The 17,216-nt window shown below is 33.7% G+C and overlaps 1 protein-coding gene across 1 annotated transcript; it reads right to left on the bottom strand.

The window, feature by feature from the left end:
* Positions 1-730: 730 nt before the first annotated feature.
* LOC128210496 (perlucin-like protein) lies at positions 731-16,621 on the bottom strand. Its single transcript, XM_052914844.1, has 2 exons — positions 16,343-16,621; positions 731-1,006 (listed from the first exon to the last, which is right to left on the bottom strand). The coding sequence occupies exons 1-2, from the start codon at positions 16,619-16,621 to the stop codon at positions 731-733; spliced, it is 555 nt and encodes a 184-aa protein (XP_052770804.1).
* Positions 16,622-17,216: the final 595 nt, after the last annotated feature.

Below are 17,216 nucleotides of genomic sequence, written 5' to 3'. Positions count from 1 at the left end.
ATCTAGCAAACTTTTTTCGATTATTCGATTAAGGAACGATGATCGCCGAGTTACGAATGTCTGCCGATATAATCGATCATCGACCCATCACTAGGGCATAACGTGTCAATGTATGCCAATGAAAAGAGCATTTAAGTTCAGAAAAAGGCGTTTGAATAAGCAAATGATATTATAAATTCCAAGTTAAGTCAAACATTACTGTGAGAACTTCTAATATTGATTTGTTATATGAAATTCTCTATCTTGACACAACTGAAAATATCTATCTCTATGTTAAAAAAGTTTCTGACATAAATACTTGGGAGAAACTTTTAACAGGGCAACCAATTAGCAATTTGCATTAGGTGATAAAAAATAATAAGGTACATCATATAATTTAAGACTACTTTATAACAGCTTGGCAACGAATTCAAATTCAAATTCAATCTACTGGAATATCATAGCAATTTCTTAATACAATGTATATCAAAACATAATTATTATGACGACCATTCTCATTTCAATGTCATGGGAACTAATATGTTATTATTACGTGTATTAGTCTATCCATCTACAATAATGCCATTATTTATAGTTTTTTCTCCTCATTGATACATATAATCTCAAATACCTTTTTCACATACAGAATATGGCATTGTAACTGAACAACCATAATCAGCCCATCCCACTCCGTCCATGTATATCGCAATACAGTTTTCCCCAGTGGAACCATTCGGCTCATTAATTTTGCTCATTTCCTCAAACGCAACTCTTCCCCAGTCGACCATTCCCATGTGCCTTCTACAGCAATGTCATTCCCTCCTATCCATACAGACCCCGTGGCAACCCCTTCGTTAGCGAGCCAAGCAAAGATGGATGAACTTTCGTCCTGAGTCGTAATAGCAGCTAACGTCCCGCCTAGTTCTTCGCAGTGAAGTTCTGCATCTGCCCACGTCATAAGTCCAGTTGCAAGGTAATAACAAGATATTTCGATTCTTATCCATCCTTTGGGACATCTAAATTCCTGCTATAAAATAAAATATATATGAAATTTATTGTTTTGTTCTTTATTAAAGCTGCACTCTCACAGATATACCATTTTAACAACTTATTTATTTTTTGTCTGCAAAACAGCAAATTTTTGCGAAAATATCTGAAAACCAATCATTTAAGATAACTGACAACAAATCAGATCGTAGATTTAAATGTTTTATGGCTTAAACCGTTCCTAATGGTTTAAGAAAAATGCATACAAAAAACATCAATTTTTGAACCTAAATATAAAAATCTGCGATCTAATATTAGTCAGCAGTCTTATAAATTAACTTGTTTCCATAGATTTACGCAAAAAAATGGATAGGTCCATGACAAAAAAAATTAAAAAAAAGTTTTGAATACGTTCAATCTGTGAGAGTGCAACTTTAAATAGCATACCCCGAAGATAAACGCATGCAGGTATACGCAGGAATTGTCACAGTATAAAGCAATAATATACTGATAAAAACTAAACTGTCTAAACATATTATGGTCTAAAAACCGTACAATTGGATGTTCGTCAGCTTGTCTCTGGACATTCAAGCATTTTTGAATGATTATGTTTTAAGATTTAGGACACATATGCCTGTTGTCTCATGCGCTTGGGGGTCTCATAGATTTTTATGCCTAATACATAATTTAAAATAATATGATATAAACTCATGATACCTGTTATACAAAGCTTGACATAGGCAAGATACATATACATTTGTATAATCTCAACATTCTACAGAAAATTAAAGAATCTGAATTAGGGCGAAGCCCAAACGAGGCCTTCTCCATCCTGTAGAACATGAACATATTACGAATATATTAAGCTGTAGCAATCATGAGTTGACTACCGAATGTTTTGTGTCATTTTTATTTGAAACTACTAAATGGAATTCAATGAAACTTGGAACGTTGGCTGATAGCAATGTTAAGTTGTCCACTCAGTAAGAACTCTAGGAGTCTATTTTCGAAGTTATAATCTCTTGCTCGTTTTTAATAGAAACAGTTGTTCAGGGCATGGCTCAAACACTATTACATGGAATAAGTTGCAACATTGATCATTTATAGATGGCAATGCTAAATTGTTCTCTGATTACATTATCTCTACTTGATCTTTTATTTGAATGTCTAAACAAAAGGCGAATGCTAAACAGAGATTGGAAATTACTGGAATGATTTGAAGGACATTTGTTGCTCATATATTGACAGCAATATTATTTGATTTTATGCACATCATATCGATTAGTTTACTCTTGGTCTCATTTTTCTAAGATGTCTCCTCTTCTCGTCTGCCATTCGGAACTCCTCGGTAATTTTTATCAAGAACAACCACGGACGGTTTAAATACTCAGAAAATGTAATGTTTAAGTCCGCTGCAGAAGATCGCGTAGTAGTTGAATTTAACAGTTAAACTTAATGAGGCTTAGCTCTTGGAAATCTTAATTTTGTTTGCATTAATACCATATTTAATTAATGATATAATTTAACTGCTTTTACTGATGTACCGGCATACATCCGAGCTTGTATTCGATACGAATGGCCGAACAGCTCTAAATGCTATTCTGCATTTAATTTCTAAGAATCTCCTTGATTCACAATGCACACATTAAGTATTTGATTTATTGTTGTTAAAAAAATACACTTTGCTTTTTTAAACAATTCTCTGATTTTCTTTAAAGGAATATTGTGGACTAAGTCAAATGACTATGTTGTAAATGCAATGTAAAATTATTATAACTCTTCGACCCAGTGCTGCTAAGTTATTTCCTATTATTCCTTATTTTCTTTTAAATAGTTATTGTCTTTAATAAAGCAATATTTACAGGATTTGCATTTTTTGCAGAATGTGTCAGCATTTCAACGATTTGTTTACATTGCAAGTTAATATGATGTTCATGTTTTGAATGTTGAACAAATTCGTTTGAACATTTTCATTCGTACTTGATTGAGTGAACGATTAAATTTAAGTTCATTTTGCATGAGCAAGTCGACCTTTCGTGACCTTTGCTTCCGGAGTTTGGCAGGAAAGCAATGCTCTGATTGGGCGCCAGTGAATCATCGTGCGTAGAGATCTTACTACGATCTTCTTTATTGCTAAATATAGCCAGGCACATGTACATAAACTAGTATTATTGCAAAAAATGTGTGTTTTCGGTCCGTTATCGCGGTGAGTCAAAACGTAAAAACCCGGGCGTTATCGGTAGAAAACGTGCATTATTCAGCGCTTTCAGGGCTCGCATCATAACAATGGCAGCTGAGCGACTTGGTTTCTGACCAAAAGTGGGTCAACGATGCCAACTTTTGCACAAAAACAAATTTCAGCATATATAGCTATATACAAATATCAACAAATTAAATAAACCGCATTTAACTTACATATTTTCTTCTGAGTTGTTTTTTCCTGGCAAGCTGATGTGTGTTTACTACATAGTACTTTCTGCAGTTGTTTTGACTATTTGTTTGCTTTGAAAGCACTAAACTATGTCTAAAACGTTCAACTCCTCCGAACTTAAATTATTTCTGTCGATTTTATTCAGAACGAACGACTTACTTTTACCATTATATATTTTACAACGATTGTGAAGGAAGCTATGAAAGCTTATACTAAGTCACTCTCGTTGGCACGATGTTACGCGAGAGTGTGGTCTTGTGATGTGGGGGAAACCGGAGTACCCGGAGAAAACCCACTTGTCCGGCTTGGTGACCACTAACCAAACTCACATGCGCCCAGGCCGGTAATCGAACCCGGGTCGCCTTGGTGAGAAGCGTGTGCGCTAACCACTGCGCTAACCGGACAACCATCTTCAACAAACGACTTATATGGACATAATTCCATTACGTCGTATGCAATAAACAAAGAAATTTCAAATATTTTTTCTCTGATGCTGAAGATGCTGTCCATTTTATCAAGAACATGTTTACAAAATTTTCAGGCTTAAATAAGTTGTCAAAACAAATAATGGTTAAAGTATGACTATATCGGTAATTAATCGATTACCCAAGAGGTATTGTGTGTAAATAATCCCAGTAATCCAGTCGATTTAAAAAAAAACACTTTCCAAACGAATGAACACTGCAAAAAATGGCGTCGAAACAAAAATCCAACTGCCGAGTTCATTCGGAACTCCTCGGTCATTTTATCGAAAACAACCACGGATGTATGCCGGTACATGTGTTGAAGTAGTTCGTAAAATTTTGAATTATATCATTAGTGAAATGTACTGTTTTAGAGTTGTATTTATTGATCTAAGTTTAAATTTATTGTCATTGAATTGTATTATAGCAAACATAATGAAGAATCCCAAGAGTTAAGTCACAAAGTTTAACTGCTAAATAAAATTACTACGCGATCTACTTGCAGCGGACTTAAACGTACCACTTTTTGAGTGTGTAAACCATCCATATACATCCGAGGTTGTTTTCGATAAAATGGCCGAGGAGCTCCGAATGCTGCCGAGTTATGTTGCTGCCAGAATTGAGCTTAATGTAAAACTTTTACAATGACATCACTCATGACGTCACACAATCACCTGTTATGGAGGTTATTTTGAACTAACTGTTTATGCATTTTCGTGACATTTAACAGCCTTTTTAAACACAAACGTTTCTCATGGTGTGTATTTTATGCAATAATAGCGATCGCACTCGTGCTGTAAACCATTTTGCGGGCTTTTGCAGATGGTAAAAAAGGTGTATTGACCCTATAAAATGACACAATTGTGTTCATTTTAACAATTTTGACACAAATATGTCTATGTCTAGTTGTTATCTCTAATATTATAGAACAGAAAAGAACATATTTTCATTTACGTTAACTACGTAGTTTCTTGTGACATATAAAAACATTTAACAAATCAAACTACTAGTATAAGACATAAGGTAATATCACATAGGATGGACCTTATAAAACAAATATTGTTTAGTTCAAAACTTGGTGAATGATGAGAATAGAGGTATAAATCTTAGGTACAATATCTCATTGCAATAAATGTACTGAACGTGCCTTTGAAGCTTCGTATATATATTTACTTAACATAAATAGTTCAGATTTATTTTCTGATGACAGTAACCTTACAAGTTTAAGCATACTAGGCCGTAGTCTTTAATAACGCTTTATATATTTCTCTCTTGTCTGTTGGTAAAAAGGACATATAATGATAAAATTGAACTCATCTTCAATAACATTTACGTTACAATTCTGACGTACATGCCTCTCCATCCTATTTTGGACATACCTTGCAGTATGGACTCTTAGACTATGAGCAGACATGCGTAGTTTGGTAAAGGCAATTCTAAGGTGTCTTGAAATAATATTTTCTAAATACGGTTCAATATCAAATGAACTTTTGACATAGACAAATAATGTCAGTACACCATTGTCATTTATTCCTTCATGGCACTTTTGCAAAAAAACATCATTTACTCTTTGTTTAAACAAAGGAAAAAAACATCAACATCATCACTGGCAACATTTTCATAGACTTTTAAGAACCCATACCTTGCTAACTTTTGCTTTACTTTAGCAAACCAGTTTGGTTTATTAGTTTTAACGCTCAAATGGTCATTTGATCACAAAACCTTTAAAAGAATGTGGTCTGTTTGACACAACTTAAACCAAACCTTAATGATTTTAATACATATATATACATACAGTGGAAAACGCCCTAATTATTCGTATACAGCAACGTTGCTAGTGGATTTTCTAACAACAAGTAATGTTTAACAATATTTAAGGTGAATATTTTCTAAAAGTTTAGACTTACTAAACCCCCAAATTTCACAATAACCATATGTAACAATTGGGGAAACAAACGAAGCGAATAACTGTAACGCTACTTTTGGCATAGTCTCGTATTGCTTAAGCTTGCTTAACAACGTATATATTGCTTTCAATGCCTTTCCATGCAAAGCCTTTATAGTAAGATCAAAATTACCAGCATCATTTAACGTGACCCAAAGGTAATTCAAATCATTTACGACGTCGACGGTTTTAGTACCATATATCGACTTTTTTTTTTAATGCACCTCTTTTTTAAATACTTCTATTTTCGTCTTAGCAACGTTTGCTTCTAACACAAGTTTGTACAATATTCAAAAAGTCTATCGAACGAGGTTTGTAGATTTTGTGGTGTCGTGCCTAGTATACATATATCGTCTGCAAACAATGAAAGTATAAGACATAAATCATAAATGTCTATGCCAAAATTTATCCTATTTTATAAATATAGCTCTAGGGCCTCGACATTATAGGAGAAATTATCTCCCCTGCATTAAGCCTAATGCTATGTCAAAGTATTCTGAATATCCATCACATTCTTTGACACATGATTTGACATATTGATACATTTTATGTAGGATTCTCAATATTTGACCATTGAGGCCAAATTTATTTAGCTTAAACCATAACGCGTTTCCTTATACCGAGTCAAAACAGCGTTTCAAATCAATAAAACAACAATACAAACGCTATTTTGCATTTAAATAGTTTTCGATAAGTAAATTAAAAACAGTCTCAATTGTGGACCATCCTTTCCTAAATCCAAACTGCGCATCAGATATCGTATTTTTCTCCTCGCACCAGGCAGTTATCCACTGGTTTAGAACACAAGTAAATAGTCTCGCAAAGTTACTCAACAAAGTTATCCCTCTGTAATTCGCTACATCATTTTTATCTCCTTTCTTATGTATATGAATAATAATGCCTTTAGTCCATGCTTCAGGGAATACTCCACAATCTAGAATGCTATTGAATATATCGGTAATAAAACCAGCTAAATTATCGCTAGCTTCAATAAAGTACTCTTTTAGCAGCTTATCTTCTCCAGCAGACTTCATATTCTTAAGAATTTTAATAGCTTTACATACTTCATTAGCGTATAAATTTTCGAAAACGGGGTCATTATCATCAAATTTATGAGACCTTATAAAATCTTCTGATTCTGCATTTAAGTTCAAATTCACTTAAATGCAGAATCAGAAGATTTTATTGGCACTAAACCGGGTTTATGTTTAAATTTTTGCTACTCAGCATGTTTCTGTAGCTTTTTGCATATATATTGAGACTATTCCTATGACTAAATACGTTTAAAACGCTCTATGGTAACGTTTCTGGCCAGAAATAATGGTTGATGTTAATTTGTATTCCTTACTAAACGGACGATCAATGCTTTCTGCAAACAATGCTTTAAATGTTTTTATGTTTTGTTAATGTAAGTTGCCTTCTGTTGTTGTTTTTTTAAATCACATAATATATGATTATACATAACAAAACATTGAGCAATTAAAAAAACTTTTGCGGAAAATTCCCGCGTACATGTTTAAGCAGAGTTATCAGAGTATCGCGAATATGTTACAAACAATCAGTCAATCTGGACAATTTGTCAAGGACCAACAAATTGTCAATTATATAAATGAGTACGGCGCGTTAAACGTCAATCAATATTGCATTTAAAATGGAACATGTTATTAATAGTTTACATTCCACTAGTTCAAAATGGTCACCATATATAATTCTTTCTGTATATTATGAGAACATAATACTTCTCTCAGTACGCCTTTCGATAGCAGAGGCGAACCACTCTTCCCATACTCTTAGCAATGAATATAAAACACTTTTTGCTGTATTTGGGAGGTATAGTTATACTTCATGAATGTAAATATACTGTAAGTGCTCGGGAAATTAAATCAAAACTTTTCAACAAGAATGATACTGTTAACGGAACCCTTCTGACAGAGGTGAGTTCTCCAGGCACAGTGGCGTGTGCTGCCCTCTGTATTAGAAGGCAATCAGACGGTTGTAGTGCGATGAGGTACAGGGAGCTCTCAAGGGGTTGCCATCTTATTGCGCTAGATTCGAGCTCTACCACTGAATTTGCGGCTAGTTCAGAATGGCAACTGTTTGACACGGTAAGTGTAATTTTACATGCATTTGGCTTTATTCAACACTAGTGGTAACTGTTAACCTGTGAAGAAACACTGTTTCAAATAGATTTATGGCAACGTTTTGTTTCAATTTGTTTTCTTACATCATCTCACTAACAGATAAAAACTATCAGATTTTCACTGTTCTTTTATTTACTTTCAATCATAAGGATGAGTTACAGTTACTGAACAGTCAATTTTGAACATGGTTATTTTCATACATTTCTGAATAGAAAAATAACAAACTAGTTACATTAGGCCTTTTTAAGAATTCTTATTAACCTTCTGACTTATAAAACTCATGTCGACAAAAAGGATAACTATATTAAAGTTTTTTTTTCTTATTTTGGTGCGTTCATGCAGTACCAACTTTCGGCCGGGGTTATGCAGAATCGCGGACGAGCGTTCATAGCGCATGAGCGCACAAAAAATCAGAATCAATCATGAAATTTACAATATCCCTTTTTATATGTCTATTGTTAGAGACATCTAACAGTTCGATCACAAGTCTTTAATAACAATAAAGGGAAAAACGCGCGAGAGGATCCGGGCACTTGTCGTCCTTGGTTTTAAGATGACGCGTTCTTTTTAGCCTCCCCATAATAAATATAGAGAAATGATTTGCAGAAAAATATAAATAATCCAATAATGATGACAGTTACTGTAAAATCTATGATGGTAATAATGGTTTTGGTCATCATATTCTTGTTTTTATCAAGATATGAATCAATTTATCTTAACTCCTGTTTTACATATGCATGACCCATGTGAGTGGACATAAAGATGTGGTCACAATGATTTTATGGATAACGATAAGTTTAGGGTAAAATGGCGTCACATTTTTTGGTTTTTCTTTGGTTACCTTTAAGTTTCCCATCAAAATGAAGTTTAGTGCTGTTCTTCCCAAATTATTTTTTTAGACGATTGTCCATACTCGATAAATACATTACACTATGACTGATTTCAATCATTTCATGTATTTAAATGTTGTTTTTTATTAAGTTATGCGACTTTAAAATGATTTCTGTAATAGAAAGGATACAGATTTTAATATATTATGAAAAAAGGATTTAATATGAGTTCGAAAAGCAGAAAGAAAGAAGAAACGTAGTTAAAGTGATGATGAAATAAATTATAGTAAACGCGTAAATTTGAACAATTCATGCGAAGGTACAGACCTAAATATTAGTGAGCGAAAATTAACGGACAAAAGTTCAACAAGCAACCAGTTTGATCTGCTAGAACAGTGTGAGAGTGATACAGAGGCGAAGTCAAAATCTGGGACACAAACAATGTCATCACATCCCGGAAGTACCACAGAGGGGCCGTCAGACGCCGACATCGTAGCGTTGCTTGGAAAATGAGTTTGAAACTGAACGATATTGATCAACAATTAAAAATGTTAGACGGACTGGAGAAAAAGTTAAATCGTAGCCAAGAGGAAGCGCCTTTTTAGGCAGATGAGGGACGCAGGCAAACAAGCATGGGTGTCGTATGACACCTTGTAAGTCATCGGGAGACCGGTGAGCGATGCCTAGGACGGGGAGGGTGGACCTGTTAAGTGATTGGTTCGGAATTGTAATGGACTTAGTGTTAGCAAACGGGAGGATACAAAATGTGTTTCACTAATAACGGAATATGATGTAGTCATTCTTTTGAAGTCGTGGACAAGTAAAACTGGTAAATGAAATCTTACAGGCTAAATACAGAAAATATAAACACCGAAATGCCAAGCGTAATTCAGGTGGGACTGTTATTAACGTTCGATCAAATATCAAAAATGGGTTATATGTAGTGAAAAAATTAAATGATACGGTAATTTGGTTAAAATTTGATAGAAACCTTTTTAGACTAGACAGTGATGTATTTTTTGCATGTGTATACTTATGGAGCGATAGCTCGCCAATTATCAACTTTTTAGATGTTCATCTATTTTTAGTCTCGAAACTGATATTATGTCATTTCCAGTCGCTTGGTACTGTACTCGCTACATAAGAGTGTAAGGCGAGAACTTCTTTTAAACCCGATTTCATTAATTGGTGTAACTGTAATTGTTACAAGTGTAATTAATACGAATGTTATAGACCCAAATATTGAATATAATCATGAGAAAATATCTTGAAACGTAGATGAAAAGGAACATTATAGATCGGGTTTAATAGAGAAACTACCCGAATCAAATAATTTGCTGTTAAAAAACCTTATTTATAATGCGAAAAACATTAATCATATCGTAAATACCGTTTCCTCTTTTGTACGAGATGTTGCTGAGCCATTGTTTGCTAAGAAAATGAGCGCAAACAAGGTGTTTGAGAAATGTAATAAAGATAGCAGCACCAAGTGGTTTGATGAAGAATGTATACATGCAAAGATGTTGTACAGAAATGCCTTACATCAATATAATTAATCCCATTCAAATGTTGATAGAATCGAATTGTGTATATTTAAAGCTATTTACAAGAGTACTGTAGAAGAAGACGAGAGGGCAGTTAAATATAAGCGTTGTAGAAACTTCGAAAAGCTAAAAGCAAGGACACCGCGTGATATTTAGCGGTATCTGAAGAGTAATGGTAGCTCAAAAACAAATAGTTGTCCATTATCTGATTTTAAATCGCATTTTGAGACGATGTTTTCTGAAGTTCAAATTCACAATAGTTAGTTGAAACACACATAAAACACACAATCACAAACAAGAAACATAGAACAGCACAAACTCTACAAACAGAACAGTGTATAAATATATATATATATATAATTGGTATGTTTATCAAGAATTGTTAGGTACCGCCATGGAACGGTCAGTAAAATGTAAATTTACTGGGGGTTTAAAACAGTTTATGTGCACAAACCTCACTCTTATCTCAACAATTCTTAATGAAGATAAAACGCAAAAGGTAAATCTTATCAAAGTATTACATTAACACGACAACAACGCAGACTTGGTGGCCGCAAGGTCATAAAAACAAGCTCCTTTATAATATATTCTTGAGAGTGAAAACAACATAAGAAAAAGATGTTGGCCACACCTCGAAATCACTAAAAGAATAAAACAATTATTTCAAAAATTAGACATAGTTAAATGACACATAACTCCGACATTCATATTTCCATTCAATAAATTACGCGTACACTTTATAACGGTATGAGTTTGATAGGGTAAACAACACAGATTTCAACTATCTCATATCTTATTATTATTCATTGGAATACCCAGCTGAGAAATTGATAAATCACGATGTGTTAAATTACATTCTTTTAGCAGCCATCCGTATGACCAATATGGTACTAATATATGTTTAGGGAATTGATGACTTGTTTAAAATATTGAAGAAGGTTAATTATCCATCTCAGTACCCCCACTCAAAATACATTTCCCGTATATTTTTAATCACCTAAAGGCAAGTTATTGATATCAATCAACGACCCGTAAATATCTTACGGCATTGTTTTCTGTTGAAATGTATCGGTCAATATAGCCAACAACAACAACAACAACATAATCAATTACCTATATTGCATCGACGATCAAAAGGTCGCAATCCATTGCAGTATTATTCTGCCTGTTATTTTGTAAAATGATAATAACAAACACAGCAAGCGTCCTTGATATTTTCAATGTGAAATGACAAGACCTGTGTGATTAAATGGGTTTGGCTTGTAGGTAGTAGAGAGGGTCGGTCGCCTACTAAAATCAGTACTTTTTATCCATTTGTATCCCAAAAACAATATCAAAGCAAAACATCGAAAACATGTACAGCTGCTAAATAAGAAAACTTTTTCAAATATCATATGCTTTAATACCCCATTAATAGCAAGATAGGTTCCTGTACCAGAATAACAGTAGTGGGAGGTGGTGTTCGAGGGTGGGGTTGGACGGGGGGCAAAAAATAAGAGAGACACACTAGTGTTCTATGTGTGATTTTTTATTTGGTTACTTATTTAGATCAAAAATTCCATTTTTACAAAAAACATATCTTAAATGATTCTCATGATAGCTTTTTTATATTCAATCTATAAACGTATTTGAAAGTATTTTTTGAAGTTACGAAAGATTGCTTTTATTTAAAGGTAGTTGGAACTGAAAAGGACATATTTCATAAGTAATATTAAAAATTTAAATCATTACACCATTATTTAATATTAATAATTACTGAGATAGTTACGTATGCGTGCTTTCATGCAAACCTTTAACCCGAATTTCTTTACTTAACCAAAGAAACCAGTTGGTTTATAAAAAAATATTTGCGATATTTGATTTTGATATTTCATGTAAAATGCGTTAAAAATAATAGTGCAATCAAAATGGGGATCATTATCTTATTAAAAATGTTTGACGCGTTGGTATAAGTTCCGTTCAATGCAATCCAAAATAATTGTGAATAGAATACGCAACATATCGATATCGGATATCGATTATAACTTACATTTGCGGTTTAAACTTAAAGCAAACACTTTAACAAATTCAAAGAAGGTAAGAGTCTTGACATGCATTTCTTAACAATGTATTTCTTCTCACACTTTCGGGACATTGTTTTCGATTGTAATTTAAATACTACAAACATGGCGTCAATTTTCCCTTCTGATTCAGATGAATAAATGCAACAATTCCTATTAATCATCAATGTAAACAAGGGTGGTAAATCAATATTGGTATTGATTGGATCTAAAAACGGAGTGACAAATCGAATTACTTGATATAAATAACTGACCAATAGAGTGAATGAAGTCAATGATACATGACTATAAAATAGACTTAAGTTGCATATTGAATACCACCTCTGGTTGTCGACGAAATATATACGTCACAGTGTTAGTTGGTATCCGATATTGGATATACTTGGCGCAGGAAACCTTTTTGGGGTCGAGCTTTGCTTTTAGGCACACACTAATAGGAAGAATACGTGTTTCAGTGAAAGACCACAATATGTTTCACCAAAGGAAATATATTTTGTATTGGTGCAACAAAGCTTCTGGCGCCCACACGCTGAAATATAATTCAAACACTAACTCCAAATGAATGTTAATGCGATTACATGTGTTTGACTTATTAATATTTGATACTATGATCAAGCATAAAATGGTTTGCCTGACCTGAAGTTTAATTAAGCATGATCTGGTTTGAACGTAATAATGGTTAATCAAGCATTATCTGGTTAGCATATTATGAAGGTTAATCAACCATATTATTCTGGTCTGATTGTTATAAAGGTTGGTCAAGCATTATCAGGTCAGCATATTATGAAAGTTAATCAAGAATAATCTGGACTGCATGTTATAAAGGTTGGTAAAGCATAATCAGGTCAGCATGTTATGAAAGTTAATCAAAAATAATCTGGTCTGCATGTTATAAAGGTTGGTCAAGCATAAGCTGGTCTGCTTGTTATAAAGGTTGGTCAAGCATAATCAGGTCTGCTGACCTGTGATGAAAGTTAATCAAAAATAATGTGGTCTGCATGTTATAAAGGTTGGTCAAGCATAAGCTGGTCTGCATGTTATGAAGTTTCATCAAGAATAATCTGGTCTGCATTTTATGAAGGTAAATCAAGCAAGGTCTGGTCTGCATGCTATGAAGGTTAATCAAGCGAAGTCTGGTCTGCATATTATGAAGGTTAATAAAAAAAACTGGTCTGCATGCTATGAAGGTAAATCAAGAATGATCTAGTCTGCATGTTATAAAGGTAAATCAAGAATGATCTGGTCTACATGTAATAAAGGTAAATCAAGAATGATCTGGTCTGCATGTTATCAAGATAAATCAAGAATGATCTGGTCTGCATGTTATAAAGGTAAATCAAGAATGATCTGGTCTGCATGTTATGAAGGTAAATCAAGAATGATCTGGTCTGCATGTTATCAAGATAAATCAAGAATGATCTGGTCTGCATGTTATGAAGGTAAATCAAGAATGATCTGGTCTGCATGTTATGAAGTTTCATAAAAAATAAGCTGGTCTGCATGTTATGAAGGTTAATTAAGCAAGGTCTGGTCTGCATGCTATGAAGGTTAATCAAGCATAGTCTGGTCTGCATATTATGAAGGTTAATCAAAAATAAACTTGGCTTCATGTTATAAAGGTAAATCAAAAATGATCTGGTCTGCATGTTATAAAGTTAAATCAAGAATGATCTGATCTTCATGTTATGAAGGTTAATCAAGCAAAGTCTGGTCTGCATATTATGAAGGTTAATCAAGCAAAGTCTGGTCTACATATTATGAAGGTTAATCAAGCAAAGTCTGGTCTGCATATTATGAAGAATAATCAATCAAAGTCTGGTCTTCATATTATGAAGGTTAACCAATCACCATCTGGTCTGCGTGAATTGAAGGTTAATCAAGAATGATCTGGTCTGCAAGTTATGAAGGTTAATCAAGAATAATCAGGTCTGCATGTTATGTAGGTTAACCAATCATCATCTAGTCTAGAAGGTAAATCAAGCATAATATGGTTTGCATGTTATAAAGGTTATACTCTGCTTTTAAATGATATCAGTTTAAGTAATATATGCCCTTAGAAATGTCATACTGTACAGTACTATACTGTACTATGCTGTACTGTACTGTACTGTACTGTACTGTAATGGTATGTTATGTTATGTAATATATTGTACTGAATTGCATTGCACTGCACTACATTGAAGCAACACATTATAATCCTCTTTAACAACCTGTTTATTAACCCGTTACACTACTGCGTTTAAATATTTATACCTTATACTGTGAAATCATTAATGTTCGTGGGGCATTAATGTTCGTGGTTTTCGTGGGTTAGGTGATCCACGAATTCAAGATCCCACGAAATATAAACCCTTTATTCACTTTTTCAATTGCCTTGTCACGTACATACTCTAGTATATTATTTACAGAGGTCGCAGTATACAGTGTTAAAACCTGTCTCACTGTATAACTTACGATCATTATTCTGTTAATATATTATAACTGCCTTTAACAAATAATGAACCAAATCAATTAAATGTGTTTTATGCAGCCAATGACAGTTATAAGCACGTGTTTAAACGTGTGCTGTTAATGAAAATCTCCAAGTTTACAAGATGTGCGTGATGAGTGTCTATACTCGATTTTTTTATTTAATGAAATAATTAATCGATTACTAGTACATTGAAGGTTACTAAGCACCGAACGTGACAATAAACGAACCTTTTCGGTGTTTTCACAGTTTGCAAAATTCTTAATTGGCATTAAATGGCTTCCCCTATCTGTATTTATGATCAGGGTACGTCTTCTTTTATTACCTTTATTCCCAATTAAATCGATAAGTGACATGGGTATATGCACTAATTGGCATGTCGTACCACATTAGCGAGTGTCATAAACCGAGTGACGTAGAAGACGGAAATCACGGGCCAGCGCGTGGATATTATGCAGACGATCTAGGACGATCGCATCTTCGATTTTTTTTTTCAAAAATGAAAATCCACAAATTTAAGTACCCACGAAATTGTTTTTTTTCGGCAAACCACGAAATTTCATGCCCACGAACATTAATGATTTCACAGTATCAGTTTATTATAATTGAATAACGCTCCTGTAACACAAATATTTGTTCAACTTTCAAACATACCTTTTACATACACATGACATATTTAAGTGAATTATTACGTGATTAGACGATGTACGTTAGTATAAATCTTAATGAAATATCTGTTCTGTTCTATTCTGTTCTATGATTCGAGGATTTAACGCAGTGACTTTCTTTTTATATTTTACACATGCACTTTAACCTATACTTTCATATTGAGTTCATGCCGGTTCAGCGTTTAGGCAACTGTGTTAGATATGTCTAAATAAGTCAAAATATTACACAAATATTACAGATATTTAAAAAAAAAATTACACACAAGATTTACTCAAAATTTACATACAAATTATAAGAAAGATATCTCCTCTCGATTCGTATCTACAACACTCAGATACGGAAATGACTTTTGACTCTTCGAGTCATTTAAAAGTTTCGTTAAACTTGACATTTTATAGTCTTTAGATAGTTCAATAGCGTTGTAACAGACAGTTTTTAATCAAGTGCTCGTACTATTGACACATAAAGGGGCGATTCCGTTGTTTATGAATTTTAAAATAATTGCTTTTGCATTTATCTTTCCGCATAGTGTATTATTCCAGTCTTCTGCGTAAATATATAGTCAATCCGTCTGTTAGTAACTGTTGTATGTAGAATGATGTTTTACTAGAAACGACAGGCCCGACCTAGAAAACAATTTACTGCAGCGTTGCGACTTCCACGACTTGCGATATCTTTAAAGGAGCGCACATTTGTACACTAAAACTTTTATTTCACGAAAAAATAATTTCTATGATGCAATTAAATGCAAATTAGGTATTAAGTTTAAACATTTCAATTCAACACCATTGGCTTAGTTTATCGACATTGTATTTCACAAACGGTATCTGATAGTGTCGAGCCGCACGTGTAATCGTTCCATGCCTGATTGTACATGCTGATCGTAAGACAATTTTGTACAGTTCCGCCATCCGCACTTCCGGCTTTGCTCATTTCCTCATATACAAATGCTTCTCCAGTCACCCATTGCCACTCGCCTTCTCCAGCGATGTCACTCCCACCTATCCATACCAACTGTCCCGTGTTTCCTTCGGCAGCTAACCAAGACACAATAGCTGAGTGTTCATCCGCAGTTGTGATAGCAGCTAGCGTCCCTCCCATTGCTTCGCAGCGTAGTTTTGCAGTTAACCAGTCAAGGGACTCTGTGATGTGACAATAGCACGAAGAACCAATTTGTCTCCAGGATTTCTGCAAAGAAAAGAACGCACCCTTCTATTTTGATAAATAAATGTTGCTATATATATATATATATATATGTCCAGTATGTTGGCATAAGAGAAAGCCAACTGTTTTGAAACTCGACTTAGAATCAATAAAATTACAGTGAATTTGGAAAGAATATATAGAAAATTTGTTTATGTCAGTGTAAGATCGTATTTTATTTTACGAGTGTCATAGAGAAACATGTTTTCACGAGTGGCAAATAAAAATGTAGTTTTTTTATGATCACGAGTGGAATGAAATACGAACTTACACTGAAATAAAAAAAATGTTTCTTTTATGCTTATTTTCCGAGTTTTATAGATTTTTTTTAATTACCCCCTTTTTCGATAAGGGTATTATTTACGCTGCTACCCGTGGGGCACCCCTCATGTAAAATTATAACTGTCAATTTTCTATTTCCGGTTGGTTGAGAAAAAGTTCTCTGGTATTCCTTTTTATAGTTTATATTTCGCTTGTTTTTAGTGAAAAGATT

This window comes from Mya arenaria, chromosome 12 (genome assembly GCF_026914265.1).
Source record: "Mya arenaria isolate MELC-2E11 chromosome 12, ASM2691426v1".
Lineage (NCBI taxonomy): Eukaryota > Metazoa > Mollusca > Bivalvia > Myida > Myidae > Mya > Mya arenaria.
This window is presented reverse-complemented; position numbering and strand designations above follow the sequence as displayed.

Excerpts from the sequence above, each read along its gene's own strand:
- LOC128210496 (XM_052914844.1), bottom strand. The coding sequence starts at position 16,621 with ATGGGAGGGACGCTAGCTGCTATCACAACTGCGGATGAACACTCAGCT. Across the intron at positions 1,007-16,342 it reads GCTCGACACTATCAGATACC|CAGGAATTTAGATGTCCCAA; the intron begins GTTTGTGAAATA and ends TTTATTTTATAG.